Below are 15,888 nucleotides of genomic sequence, written 5' to 3'. Positions count from 1 at the left end.
TGATGTGTGCTCTCTCCCTGATCTAAACAGCAGAATGACGCCGCAGCGGCGCTGCCTTGAACTCATAAAGACTTGATCACATGCTTCAGACGGCCAATCACAGCTACTGATACATTTGCAGGCATGGCTGGGATGGCTTAGGCACACCAGTTAAACGCTTGTTGATTGGCTGTTGAAAGCCCGCCATGAAAAGCGCGCCAAAGCATGCAAAACCCGGAAATAAAACGACCGAACATGGATTTTTACCCGAATATACAGTAAAGTGTTCGTGTCCATGTTCGGGTAAAAAAAATCCAATTATTCGGTACGAACACGAATAATACAGTCCGTGTTCGCTCAACCCTACATAAGATATAAAAGTCCAACAAAGTGTGATAAAAGTTGGTGTATTAAAGACTTGAAGCTATACACCATTTATCCTCCACCACAGTGTTCAGTGCAGGTTCTACTCCCTTAGGAATTATGCTCACCAAATGATATTGCCATTCCCTCTTGTGTCTGGCTAATATCGCTTTATGTTTATCTAAAGCTGCCCAAATTCACAACACTCTGTCCAGATACTGCGATCAATCTCTACAACTGGGGAAAGAATCAAGACAGAGCCTCCGATAGTGTAAAACCTTAAAAAAAACAAAAAAACAAACATATTATACTTACCTCCTCTGTGCGGTTGGTTTTGCACAGAGCAGCCTGGATTCTCCTCTTCTCGGGTCCCTCTTCGGCTCTCCTAGCCCCACCCTCCTGTCGCGTGACCCCACAGCAAGCAGCTTGCTATGGGGGCACCAAAGCCGAGCTGCAGCTCCGTGTGTCCATTCAGACACAGAGCTGCCATTTGGCCCTACCCCCTCTTTTTCCTAATTGGTTAACTGATTTTGATTGACAGCCGTAGGAACCAATTGCACCGTTGCTGTGCGTCAGCCAACCAGGAGGGAGAGTCCAGGACAGCAGAGGGACTCCTGGACATTACAGAGATGGAGCATCAGGTAAGTAATAGGAGTGCTGGGGAGGCTCCTACACACAGAAGGCTTGTTATCTTAATGCATAATATGCATTAACCGGTTAACGACTGCGCACCACAGTTATACGGCAGCAGGCAGCAGCTCCCAGGCAAATCGCCGTACATGTACGGCGCTCGCTCTCGGGAAGCTAGGGGGCGAGCGCACGCCGCCGGCGGCGCACTCCTGCCCCTGCTCATCAGCGGGGAAGCTGATGCAGCGGGCAGGCGGCTCCGATTGCTGCTAGACACCCGCGATCGCTCCCCACTGAGAGAGAAGAACGGTTAGCTGTTGTAAACACAGCTGACCGTTCTCCTCCCTGGGATGATCATAGAGTCCATGTGATCCTTTTATATAGGATCACATGTCTCTATGGTCATTTAAGAAACCACTCCCCCCCCACAGTTAGAATTACTCCCCTAGGCTCACATTTAACCCCTTAATCACCCCCAATGTTAACCCCTTCCCTTACAGTGTCCTTATTATAGTAACAGTGCATATTTTTAGCACTGATTACTGTAGTAATGTCACTGGTCCCCCCAAAAGTGTCAAAAATGTCAGTTAGGGGTCCGATCTGTCCGCCGCAATGTCGCAGTCCCGCAAAAAATTGCAGATTGCCACCATTACTAGTAAAAAAAACAATAAAAATGACAAATCTTTCACGTAGTTAGTAAATGCAATAACATTTGCGCAAACCAATCAAAATACGCTTATTGCGTTTTTTTTTTTTTTTTACCAAAAATATGTATCAGAAAACAAATTGGCCTAAAATGTTAAAATATTTTGATTTTAAATTTTTTTTTTTTCTTTGAGAGCGTCATATAGCAGAATGTGAAAAATATATATTTTTTTTTTTTTAAATTGTAGCTCTTTTTTTTGTTTATAGCGCAAAAAAAAAAAATCACACAGGTGATCAAATACCGCCAAAAGAAAGTTCAATTTGTGGGAGAAAAAAGGACATAATTTTTTTTTTAGTTACAGTGTCGCAAGACCACGCAATTGTCTGTTAAAGTAACCCAGTGCCGAATCGCAAAATAGGGCCTGGTCAGGAAGGGGGCAAATCCTTCCCGTCTTAAAGTGGTTAAGATAAAAAACCTTCTGCCTTTACACCTTATTTAAGGTACCCACTTTATTATAAAAGTAATGCACTTACATCAAAGATATCAAAAAATCGCTCAAAAACTGCAAAAGGCCTAGGTTGGATCGTCCATCTCTGCTGCCAGATCCTAACGTTAATTAAGTTTTGACATTGGTTTTGGCGATCCATAACTATAATAGTAAAAATTTATCCACCATAGTATTTTAAACATTTTTAATCATCCAACAAATATCAAATGATCTCTTTGTTAGTGGAGTCCAATCTCAAATATAATATAACGACATTTGTATAGCAGTCAATCTACTACAGTTACCAAATTCAAGGTCTCATTTTACTCATTTTACTAATGGGTTCGGAGAGGAGTTGATATCTAAACCTGAATACAACACATTTATACACTAATTACATATTTTTCATATAAAACCTATATATATTTACATTTAAAAAAATCTATATATAAAAATGAGTTCTCTATATATCAAAATCTTTAACAAGAACCCATATTTTCATAATCTTTCCTAATAAATGCTGATAGAACCGTTGATATCCAACTCTATAGTTTACCCCATAGGGCACATCGTATGTAAAATATGAATCCATTTTGTTTCTTTTTTGAGGGATCCCTCACCCTATTGGAACCCCTCTAAGATGGGAGCACCCTCTCCACACCTCAAAATTGTAGTGTGGAGGGGTCTCTTGCATGACACAGCGTGTAGTGATCAGATACACTGTAAGACCTGTACCCCTTAATGATATTAGTTATATGCTCCCCAATTCTTTTTTTTGAGGGTTCATTTTGTGCGTCTTATATACATCAGTCTGCATGGGTTGACTAATGCATATATACCACGTGGATGGTATCACAGTTTATGAGATCAGTAATCTCATAGTCACAGCCAGGGCCAGACTGGGAATAAAATTCAGCCCTGGAAATAATTTCATACCAGCCCCATAGCATTATTATACCGGCCCAACAGCATAACACCATTTTTTTCTTGTTCATAAAAGGGAAAACCATGCATTTTAAAGCACATTTGAATCGTGTATTATATATAGATAAGACAGATATGAAAGCGCATAGGGCTTTATATATATATATATATATAAATGTATATATATATATATAAACACAGTCGTGAGCTAGGCGAGTGCGCTTATGGGTCACGATCCCCCCTGCTGCGCTGAACGTCCTTTCGGACATGACACTAGACGAGGGGCAAGCCAACAGTCCCATTGCAAATTCTGCAAGCTCTGGCCAGAGGTCAAGCCTGCCCACCCAGTAGTCCAGGGGTTCATCACTCCTCAGAGCGTCCACATCGGCCGTTAACCCCATGTAGTCGGACACCTATCGGTCTAGGCGTTCCCTGATGCTGGACACGGAGTACAGTTGTCGATGGTTTGGCTGAAAGATGGATCTCATATCAGAAGTGACCAACACCTCTTCAAACCGCCCTCTTCTTGAAGGCGCTGTTGGATTGGTACCCGCAACTGTTGCTCTGTGAGTGGAAATTCCTTTGCCAGCACAGGCAAAAGCAGAATGCAGCATTTCTCGAAGCAAGATCTGGAAGTGCTGCATTCTGACAGCCCTCTGTGATGGTGGTAACATTTCCACCATTTTTGTTTGTACCGGGGATCTAAGTACGTTGCCACCCAGTACTAGTCCTTGCCCTTTATGCTTTTTATACAGGGGTCCCTCTTAAAACACTGGAGCATGAAGGCCCCCATTTGCACTAAACTGGAAGCGGTGTAGTGGCCTGCTTCCAACTCATCATCCAGGATAATGTTGTCCTCGTTCTCCTCCCCCCATCCACGAACAACACCAGGGATCCTAGAAAGGTTTAAAGCATGCTCTTCTTGCTTCTCCTCATCCCCCCCAGCACCATCCTCCTCTGACTCCTCTTCAGACTCCTGTTGTTGGCTTGTCTCAGATGGAGTAGCACCCCTTGGGAATTCATCCAACATTGCAACTTCCTCATCTTCCTGCTCCTTGACGCCTTGATCAATGACACGACGCAATGCACCCTCCAGAAAGAAGGCGTAAGGTATGATGTCACTGATGGCGTCTTGGCCGTGACTGACCAGTTTGGTGATCTCATTGAATGGCCGCAGAAGTCTGCATGCGTCCCGCATGATCAGCCACAGGCGAGGTGAAAAGAAACCAAGCTCCCCAGAACCTGTCCTGCCACAGAGTTCGTACAGGTAGTCATTAACTGCACGTTTCTGCTGGAGCAGCCTATCAAGCATATGCAACATTGAGTTCCATCGTGTTGGGCAGTCACAAATAAGATGCCTGACGGGCAGGTTGTGTCGCCACTGAATGTCAGCAAGGCTGTGTCAAGGCACGGCTGTGTAAGATCTTCTGAAATGGCCCGAGATTTTCCTGGCCTGCCGCAAGACGTCCTGGACCCTAGGGTATTTGGCAACGAATCGCTGCACGACCAAGTTCAGGACGTGTGCCATGCATGGCACGTGTGTAATTTTGCCCTGTTTCAGTGGACTCAGCAGATTGGCACCGTTGTCGCACACCACTTTATCAATTGTCAAATTGAGTGGTGTCAGCCACTGATCTGCCTGTGAACGCAAAGCTGAAAGGAGTGCAGGCCCAGTGTGGCTCTTGGCTACCAGGTACAACAGACGCAGCACAGCATGGCAACATCTTACCTGGCATGTGGAATAGGTTCTGGGGATCTTGGGCGGCGCAGCGGAAGAGATGGAAGCAGATGAAAAGGAGGAGTCAGCCGAGGAGGAGATGGAGAAGGAGAAGAAGAGGCAGGCCTGCATGCAATCCGTGGCGGTAAAACCAAATCTACACGGGTGCCACAGGTTACATGCTTGACGGCCGTCAGAAGGTTCAACCAGTGGGCAGTAAAAGTTATATACCTTCCCTGCCCGTGTTTGCTAGACCACGTGTCTGTGGTCAGATGTATCTTGGCACTGTGTGCCAGAGATACATTCACTTGCCGCTGAACATGGCCATATAGCTCTGGGATACCCTTCTGCGAGAAATATTTCCTTCCTGGGACCTTCCATTGTGGTGTTCCAATGGCCACAAATTTTTGAAAGGCCTCCGAGTCCACCAGTTTATATGGCAGTAGTTGGCGGGCTATCAGTTCTGACAAGCCAGCAGTCAACCGTTGGGCAGGAGGGATATCCGACGTCATCATTTTTTTTTACGCTCGAACATTTGGGCCAAGGAAAGCCTGCCTTTTTCCAGAAAAACTTGAGAATGGCATGATGGAAGGTGGAGTGGAAGACAATTGTGAGGAGAGAGGAGAAGGAGAAGGAGAAGAGGCTGGACGGTGAGAGCCTGGAGTGTGGCTTTGTGGGTTCTGACGGCATTGCTCCCACTGGGCTTGGTAATGGGAGTCCAGGTGCCTTCTTAAGGTGGTCGTCCCTAGGTGAGTGTTGGGCTTACCACGACTTATGCATTGACTGCAAAGGCTGCAGATGGCAACACTATTGTCAGCAGCGGACAGGTTAAAAAAAAGCCCACACTGCGGAGCCATATGCCGGTGTCCTGGGAGCGCCAGATGTGACCGTACATGGTTGATTGCTCCCTCCTGATACATTAGCAGTCTAGTTTGTCCCTCCTGTGCAATGTAAGTTTGGCCTGCTCCTCCTCCCTATCTGCTGGTCCATCTCTCCCTCTGAACTACCCTCCTCTTCCTCTCTTGTGGGCACCCACGTGACATCCATAGACACGTCATCATCGACGTCACCTTCCCCACCACTGAGAAACAAATCACTGCTCTGAAAGCAGCCAGCTGAGCCAGATGGATCCTGAGCAACTGTGGCAGTCCTGCAGGAATGGGTGCTCACCAAGGTCCGCAACCTGAGAAGTCAATGTAAGTAGAAAAGAAAGTGGCACTTTCAGACCCAGGAACTTGGAAACTTGAGTTTTATTCTTCAAATCAAAGGTACAACATCAGACAGGAACACAAGACAAACTGGACAGCAGACGCGTTTCACACCTTGTGCTTATTCATTGCTTACATTTGAGATCTCGGAGTAGGCAGCAACAGCAGGGACCAACCTCCTTGGGCTGATCTGGGTACTGTCGTCAGACTGCTGAGTGGCGGCTGTTGCTACCTCCTCTTCCTGATCCTATGCCAAGAATGGCTGCGCATTGCAAATGTCTTGTGATGGATCGGTAAATAATTCCTGTGACTCAAGCGGAGGGTATATGGTGGTGATGGTGGTGTTGATGGTGGTATCTTTGCACATACTCCTGACCACTACACTCTGTATGCCTGATTGTACATTACATACTCCTGACGACTGCACTCTGTATGCTGGACTGTACATTACATACTCCTGACCACTACACTCTGTATGCAGAACTGTACATTACATACTCCTGATCACTGCACTCTGTATGCTGGACTGTACATTACATACTCCTTACCACTACAATCTATATGCTGGACTGTATATTACATATTCCTGACCACTACTCTCTGTATGCTGAACTGTACATTACATAATCCTTACCACTGCACCCTGTATGCTGGACTGCTCATTACATACTCCTGATCCCTACATTCTGTGTGCCTGACTGTACATTACATACTCCTTACCACTGCACTCTCTATGCTGGACTATACATTACATACTACTGAACACCGCACTCTGTCTGCTGGACTGTATATTACATACTCCTGACCACCGCATTCTGTATGCCAGACTGTACATTACATACTCCTTACCACTGCACTGTGTATGCTTAACTGTATATTACATACTCCTGACCACTGCACTCTGTGTGCTGGACTGCCCATTACATAATCCTGACCACTGCATTCTGTATGCTGGACTGTACATTACAAACCTCTGACCACCGCACTCTGTATGCCGGACTAAACATCACATACTCATGCAGCCTGGCAGGCCAGGATGGGGGAGGGGGGGGAAACGAGCGAGCGCCCCCCCCCCTCTTCCTGAACCATACCAGGTCGCTTGCCCTCAACATGGGGAGGATGCTTTGGGGTACCCCCCAAAGCACCTTGTCTCTGTGTTGATAGGGACAAGGGCCTCTTCCCGACAACCCTGGGTTGTGGTTGTTGAGGGCTTGCGAGTGGGAGGCTTATCATAATCTGGAAGCCCCTTTTAACAAGGGGCCCCCTAGATTCTGCCCCCCCCCCCATGTGAATGGGTAGTGAGTACATCATACCCCTACCCATTCACTGAAAAAGTGTAAAAAAGTAAAAACCACATAATACAGTTTTTAACAAGTCCTTTATTAAAAAGAAAAAAAAAATAGTGTCCCTCGATGTAAATCCATCGTCAATCACGATGCCCGCTGCACCCGAAAAATAGAAGAAATAGAAAAAATTTCAGAAACACTTCTGCCTCCTCTGAGGCTACCCGCCGTATGCCGTTCTTTAGCTTTCACATGACATTGTGACATCAGAAGGGGCAATGCCATCGGGTGACGTAACCGGGTGGCCCCACCACTTGCCTATAAAATAGCTGTCAAAGCTGAAGAACGGCATACGGCAAGACGCCTCAGAAGAGGCAGAAGCATTTTTTACATTTTTTCTATTTTTCGGGTCGGCGGGCGTCGGGATTGGCGATGGAGTTACATCGAGGGACACTATTTTTCTTTTTCTTTTGAATAAAGGACTTGTCAAAAACTGTCTTACTGTATGGGGGTTTTCCTTTTTAAATTTTTTTGGTGAATGGGTAGGGGGTACTTCCTCGATACCCATTCACATGGGGGGTGGGGGCGGATCCAGTGGCCCCCTTGTTAAAGGGGGCTTCCAGATTTCGATAAGCCCCCCATCTGCAGACCCCCACAACTACAGCCCAGGGTTGTCGGGAAGAGGCCCTTGTACCCATCAACATGGGGACAAGGTGCTTTGGGGAGCACCCCAAATCCCTCTCCCCATTTTAAGAGAAAGCGGCCTGGTATGGTTCAGGTGGGGGGGGGGCGCTCGCTCGCCCCCCCTCCATCCTGATCTGCCAGGCTGCATGCTCGGCTACGGTTCTGGTATGGATTTTGGGGGGGACAGTTTAATTTTTTTATTTTGGCATGGAGTTCCCCTTAAAATCTTTACCAGACCCAAAGGGCCTGGTATAGATTTTGGGGGGGGGGGGACCCTATGCTGTTTTTTTTGTTAATTCTGTCAAAGGGTTCCCCTTACCACCTAAATACAGAGCACTTTCACCCCTTCCTGACTAGACCAATTTTCAGCGTTCAGTGCTCATTGGCATCTATGGGAAATATTGGACAGCTTGGTATGGCACTGCTCCCTGTCTTTAACATTGCCGTCTATGGGAAATATTGGTCAGCTTGGCATGGCACTGCTCATGAACTATAAGTGACAGGGACACAAAACTTGGGGAGCACTGAGAGGGGACTCAGGACACATATCTATACATTTTAAAAGTGGGATATGCCTGTACACTACACTGACTGCACTAAACTAACTCAACACACTATCCGCTAACTACCTACCTAATCTCTATTATCACTCTATACACGGCAGCAGCATACAGATCAGGTGCATGCTTTGGCCAATCTTAAGCACTTAATGCACTGCAATCACACAGTGCATTATGGGGCGCTCATCAGTGGGCGAACTTGCTGCCCAGCCCCCCCGGGTGTTCGTGTGTTCGGGGAACACACAAACACCCGATGTTCGAGTCGAACTTACGTTCGGCTCCATCATCCAGCCCATCTCTACTGAACACTGCACTCTGTATGCTGGTTTTCCCATTACATACTCCTTACCACTGCACTCTGTATGCTGGACTGCACAACACATATTCCTGACCACTGCACTCTGTATGCTGGACTGCACAATACATATTCCTGACCACTGCACTCTGTATGCTGGACTGCACATTACATATTCCTGACCACTGCACTCTGTATGCTGGACTGCACATTACATACTCCTGACCATTGCACTGTGTATGCTGGACTGTACATTACATAATCCTGACCATTGCACTGTGTATGCTGCACAAACTAAAAAAAAAAAAAAGTTTTACCTGTACCTATACTTTAAATGGATAAGACTTGGGGAAAGGTGCAGGTTTAACCGAGATGTGCTGCAATTTGTTTTTTAATTTTTTAAGTACATATACTTTAAATTCCAGACAGTTAATCTTCTGCTGTCAGTCCCTATAGAACTTGTTTCACAGGAAACACCAATATCCTTGTTTACATTTGCTCTTGGGAAATTTTTAATAAGCCTTTAATAAATTCAAGGAATGTCCCAACCAATGACCTTTGGCTGACATTGGATCGGTGCTATAAATATGGTAAGTCCATAGATTAGTCCCAGAATATCTGGTCTACTCTGAAGAACCATGGTGATGAAGATACTGCTGAGCTGGATTGTCACCTTGACCCTCCTCCAAACCACACTGACCCACTGCCAATACATTTCTGTAAACAACGGTGGTCCTTGGGGTGAGTGGGGAAACCTAGAAAGCTGCCCACCTGGAACAGTAGCAACAGGCTTTGATTTGAAGGTAAGTGATCCCAAAATTTTAGATTTGACTGAAAGAGAACCCAGTGCCAGAATCCGAAGGCCCAGTCTTAAAGTAGAACTGAAGATTAAACCCTTTTTTATTTTTCATTTTGGATAGAGTAAGGGAGGGTTATAACCCCTGAAAGGTTTTTTTTTTGTCATTGTCATCTGTGGGGAGATTTACCTTCACTTCCTGTCCTAAATTCAAAACTGGAAGTGAGAGGAAATTTCTTCAAAGTGAATAGTCACCAGAATTTGTTTCCCCATGGTTTATTCCTCTCCTGGTGACAACCTATCATTTGGAATTTTTTTCACTTTCACTTATGGTAAAAAGGACAAATGGAGAGGAAAAATTTCACAGACAGCAATAAAAACCTAACAGCATGACCGGATCTAGGGGGGTGCTGGGGTGCGCTGAGCCCCCCCCAGGTTTAGTGATGGGGAAAAGGAGGATTTAGCCTAGGTTCACACATACGCAGTACAGGAAATGCAATCCATGCGTGTTTCCCATAGCGCATTGCAATCGCACTGCCTGCGGTACGCTGTGGGTGTCAGTAAAAAGTTACCGACACTCTAAACAGATCACAAATTAAGTGCAGTTTGCCTGCGCTAGATTGGGTGGTACAAAATGACCACGCGATCCGGTTGCAGTGCGGCTCCAAAAAAGCCCTAAAAGCAATTTAGCGGTTTTTATCCACAAGGATTGCATTGACAAAAAAGTGCCCCACCGGCTCTAAAAAACAATACTGGGAGGATGCATATTACTGCAGGCATCATCCCAGTATAGCCACTGAAAGTCCAGTGATATACCGGTAATTCGCAGTGCGGGAAGTGGTTAAGCTGACAAGCTGATTTTGGATGGTTTTACGTAAAAGCTTTTCTGATGAATCTTCAGCCTTACATTACTTAGACATAAAGTGCAATGATAAAATGTATTTTTTCATAACTCTATCATACATTTATGGTTTCCTTATCATTTCCTCTCTTCAGTTTCTCTTAGACAGAGAGAAAGATAGAGAATAGAGAAAGATTTCCTCTCTTATTTAATTTAGAGATTAGTAGAGTCATTTGGCAGAAGTGGTGCACTGGCCTTTAAAGTGTGAGGATTCCATGCAAAGGGCATTTTCTGGATAACAAAGCATTTATTGTTTGCTGATGCAATCATTACATGGCTCTGTGGGGTAGCACATCTTTAAACCACATACATACAAATCCTAAATAAAAAATATATCATGAGTATTATAGACATGAGTAAACTTAACCTTTCAGTGCCTTGAAAAAGTATTCATACTCCTTGAAATTTTCCACACTTTGTCATGTTACACCCAAAAAGATAAATGTATTTTATTGGGATTTTATGTGATAGACCGACACAAAGTGGTGCAAAATTGTGAAGTTAAACAAAAATGATAAATGGTTTTTACATTTTCTAACAAATAAATATCTAAAAAGTGTGGCGTGCATTTGTATTCAGCCCCCTTTACTCTGATACACCTAACTAAAATCTAGTGGAACCAATTGCCTTCAGAAGTCACCTAATTAGTAAATAGAGTCCATCTGTTTGTAATTAAATCTCAGTATTAATACAGCTGTTCTGTGAAGCCCTCAGAGGTTTGTAAGAGAACCTTGGTGAACAAACACCATCATGAAAGCCAAGGAACACGAGACAGGTCAGGGATAAAATTGTGGAGAAGTGTAAAGCAGGATTAGGTTATAAAAAATGCCCCAGGCTTTGAACATCTCATGGAGCACTGTCAAATCCATTATCTGAAAATGCAAAGAGTATGGCACAACTGCAAACCTACCAAAACATGGGCGTCCACCTAAACTGACAGGTTGGGCAAGGAGAGCATTAATCAGAGAAGCACCCAAGAGGCCCATGGTAACTCTGGAGGATCTGCAGAGATCCACCGCTCAGGTAGGAGAATCTGTCCACAGGACAACTATTAGTCATGCACTCCACAAATCTGACCTTTATGGAAGAGTGGCAAGAAGAAAGCCATTGTTAAAAGAAAGCCATAAGAAGTCCTGTTTGCAGTTTGTGAGAAGCCATGTTGGGGACACGGCAAACATGTGGAAGAGGGTGCTCTGGTCAGATGAGACCAAGATTGAACTTTTTGGCCTAAAAGCAAAACGCTATGTGTGGCAGAAAACTAACACTGCACATCACCCTGAACACTCCATCCCCACCATGAAACATGGTGGTGGCAGCATCATATTGTGGGGATGCTTTTCCTCAGCAGGGACAGGGAAGCTGGTCAGAGTTGATGGAAAGATGGATGGAGCCAAATACAGGGCAATCTTAGAAGAAAACCTGTTAGAGTCTGCAAAAGACTTGAGATGGGGGCGGAGGTTAACCTTCCAGCAGGACAATGACCCTAAACATACAGCCAGAGCTACAATGGAATGGTGGAATGGTTTAGATCAAAGCATATTCATGTGTTAGAATGGCCCTGTCAAAGTCCAGACCTAAATCCAATTGAGAATCTCTGGCAAGACTTGAAAATTGCTGTTCACAGATGCTCTCCATCCGATCTGACAGAACTTGAGCTATTTTGCAAATGGGCAAAAATGTCACTCTCTAGATGTGCAAAGCTGGTAGAGACATACTGTTAAGTGAGTCTTTCAATGAAGGACTTCATTCGCTATCTATATATTATTTATTAAGAATATACAATGATCAATGGACCACCAGCTAGCCAGAAGCCAAGTGGTAGTGTACAGATTCACAACTCGTACTTTTATACACATTTTGTTGGCATGCTAAGCCATGATCTCATAACATAGATAAATTAGACTTTTCTATTAAAGCTTTCACAATTGTCTTGACTATATCAAATGCTAGCCTGCTCTCATTGTTAAGTACTCTTTATTTAAACATAAGGATTATATCATTTCATCAATAATGACATGTGGGACTTTCCAAAGCTCGCCAATACTTTAATAAATAATGACATTTGGAATTCCCCAAATACATATTCCTTAGCCAACTAACAACAGGTTTTAGAACATCTCTGTTTATGGTCAGACTATGACTCATCTTAGAACATAGGCTTTTTAAGGTCTGTACTTGCTAGGGCAACCTCGTACAGGACATGACTTATTAAGGTCTGTTCTTTTTAACACACCATATACTGGCAAAATAGATTACTGTTAGTTCACTTTAGAAGCTCCACTAGATACTTGCATATATATATTTTTTTGGTAAAAGCTGCAATATCATATATAATGCATATATGTTTGATAAAAACTACAATATTATACAGTGCTATAACATTACATATAAAAAAAAAACAATGTAGCGCAAATCATCAGCAAAAAAAACTCTCAGAATGACTGAACATAAACAGTCCATAAAAAAGTCCCAATTGATCAGATGGATGATAATGCAGGTCCGTGATACCACCACCAAACACCCAGTTCACACTGTCCCTTACAAGATGGAGATGATCCCCATGACAGAGATCCCAAATGCCAAACAGACTCAGTAAAAATCCAGGCTAATAATCCTCCTCTCTCGCAATCTCCAGGCAAGTGGTCACAGGTGGGTATAGAATAAAAAACAGGGCAGCATCATAGCGCAGACCATTAAGTTTATTATCACCAAAATCAGAAAGGGACTAAAAACACTTACAAAAGTAGAGTAAAATCGAGCATGTCAATCAAATACCGATTCCCTCCAGCATGTTCCGCTAGTTCCGCAGCAAACCACCGAAAAGATGGCCGCCAGGTCTCCTCTGTGTGGGCGAGCGTGACCGCAAGCATCGCCCGACGTACGTTTCGTCGTAACAGACGTCTTCTAGGGGCGCGGTCTCACGGTCATCTTCGCTTTAAATAGCGATGGAGAAGAGCGGATATGGTTAGAGTAACCCGGAAACAGGAAACCACCACATGCGTTCCACCAACCAGAAGTGAACTGGATGTGTAACAGATAGTAGATTACAGGGAATGAACCCGATAAATAATAAGTAACAAGATTACAAAAAATGATACTTTCACAAAAATATTAATAAAAAGCGGCCAGATATATTAAAATAAAAAGGCACACTAATTATAATCAGGACTTGACATCCATACCATAGTAATAGTGGAACCGTCCAATCATAGAAAAATAGTGGAAATATAGCGGAACATGCTGGAGAACATTACATTACAAAAAATACAGACACATGCTAAACAGTAAGCAATAAAAAATATACCCACAACAATGGAATACCTTGAGAGTAAGCGGGGATATAAATGGATTAGGAGTTTTTGATGAAGGCATTGAGGTCCCATTCGATATTTAACCCCCTTGGGGGTATGGCACTTCATCTTAAAAATCCAATTGGTTTTGAGTTTCGATACCCCACGGGTCATATATTGCTGCCCCTCCAATTACCAATGTACCTATGTACCTATCGATCCCCTGGATCTGCGTATTCGTGTGGAAGAGGGACAAATTCTCACTTCGACCTTTTTCAAACCGACTGACAGGAACGGATTCATAGACACCACAAGTTGTCATCACACGGCGTGGTTGGAGTCCGTTCCTGTCAGTCAGTTTTTGCGTTTAAAGCGCAACTGCTCACGCCGGGAGGAGTTCCTTGGTGAAGCGGCAGTGCTAAAGAAAAAGTTTTTGGAAAAGGGTTATGGGGAGGTGGCCTTGGATGAAGCTATTGCTCGGGCTGATTTGAAGGTCAGGGATGACCTATTACAGCCTAGGGTCAGAGAAAATAATAAAAAAACATTTGATATTGCTTTTCTCTCTTCTTTTTCTACGCAACACTTCTCTGTTAAAAGAATATTGCGTCGGCATTGGCACATTTTACAGAATGACAGTGTATTAGGCCCACTGTTGCCACAACAACCACAGGTTGTATACAGGGGAGTCCCATCCCGGAGGCTCCAAGTGGCCCCAAACATCAGGGACCCCCCGAAGAAGGTGTCCTTCTTCCAACAGAAGGGGGGCTTCTACAAATGTAGAAAATGTGCGATATGTAAGCTTAACAGTGAAAAGAGGAGATGTGTTGAGAGTTTCAGTTCTGGCTCTACGGGCGAAGAATTTAGGATTAAACCTTTTATTTCGTGCTCTACTACACTCGTGGTTTACCTGATTCGGTGCCCGTGTGGCCTTGACTATGTTGGCCGCACTATCCGAGAGCTTCAAGTGAGACTCAAGGAGCATGTGGCCAGCATAGTCAAGGGCTGTCCCAAACACAACGTATCACGCCATTATGACAAGTTTCATAATAGAGACCCTACGGGGACCCTATTTTTGGGGATAGATAGGTACGTTGGTAATTGGAGGGGCAGCAATATGACCCGTGGGGTATCGAAACTCAAAACCAATTGGATTTTTATGATGAAGTGCCATACCCCCGAGGGGGTTAAATATTGAATGGGACCTCAATGCCTTCATCAAAAACTCCTAATCCATTTATATCCCCGCTTACTCTCAAGGTATTCCATTGTTGTGGGTATATTTTTTATTGCTTACTGTTTAGCATGTGTCTGTATTTTTTGTAATTTAATGTTCTCCAGCATGTTCCGCTATATTTCCACTAGATGGCGCCGTTTTTTCTATGATTGGACGGTTCCACTATTACTATGGTATGGATGTCAAGTCCTGATTATAATTAGTGTGCCTTTTTATTTTAATATATCTGGCCGCTTTTTATTAATATTTTTGTGAAAGTATCATTTTTTGTAATCTTGTTACTTATTATTTATCGGGTTCATTCCCTGTAATCTACTATCTGTTACACATCCGATTCACTTCTGGTTGGTGGAACACATGTGGTGGTTTCCTGTTTCCGGGTTACTCTAACCATATCCGCTCTTCTCCATTGCTATTTAAAGCGAAGATGACCGTGAGACCGCGCCCCTAGAAGACGTCTGTTACGACGAAACGTACGTCGGGCGGTGCTTGCGGTCACGCTCGCCCACACAGAGGAGACGTGGTGGCCATCTTTTCGGTGGTTTGCTGCGGAACTAGCGGAACATGCTGGAGGGAATCGGTATTTGATTGACATGCTCGATTTTACTCTACTTTTGTAAGTGTTTTTAATCCCTTTCTGATTTTGGTGAAAATAAACTTAATGGTCTGCGCTATGATGCTGCCCTGTTTTTTATTCTATACCCACCTGTGACCACTTGCCTGGAGATTGTGAGAAAGGAGGATTATTATCCTGGATTTTTACTGAGTCTGTTTGGCATTTGGGATCTCTGTCATGGGGATCATCTCCATCTGGTAAGGGACAGTGTGAACTGGGTGTTTGGTGGTGGTATCACGGACCTGCATTATCATTCATCTGATCAATTGGGACTTTTT

General features: G+C 44.1%; 1 protein-coding gene across 2 annotated transcripts in view; it reads left to right on the top strand.

The window, feature by feature from the left end:
* The window catches only part of LOC309553216 (vitelline membrane outer layer protein 1 homolog), a 386,962-nt gene that overhangs the window by 348,074 nt on the left and 23,000 nt on the right, over positions 1-15,888 (top strand). Inside the window, exon 1 of one of the 2 annotated variants that reach the window (XM_082254168.1) lies at positions 9,370-9,576. The exons of the other annotated variant lie outside the window; for it this stretch is intronic. Within the exon in view, the coding sequence (XP_082110294.1) occupies positions 9,412-9,576 (165 nt within the window). The 5' untranslated portion in view covers positions 9,370-9,411. Of the gene's footprint in view, positions 1-9,369; positions 9,577-15,888 lie in introns of those variants that run through there. 2 annotated transcript variants of the gene reach the window in all.

Source organism: Pelophylax lessonae (assembly GCF_965119305.1).
Source record: "Pelophylax lessonae genome assembly, chromosome: 4".
Lineage (NCBI taxonomy): Eukaryota > Metazoa > Chordata > Amphibia > Anura > Ranidae > Pelophylax > Pelophylax lessonae.
This window is presented reverse-complemented; position numbering and strand designations above follow the sequence as displayed.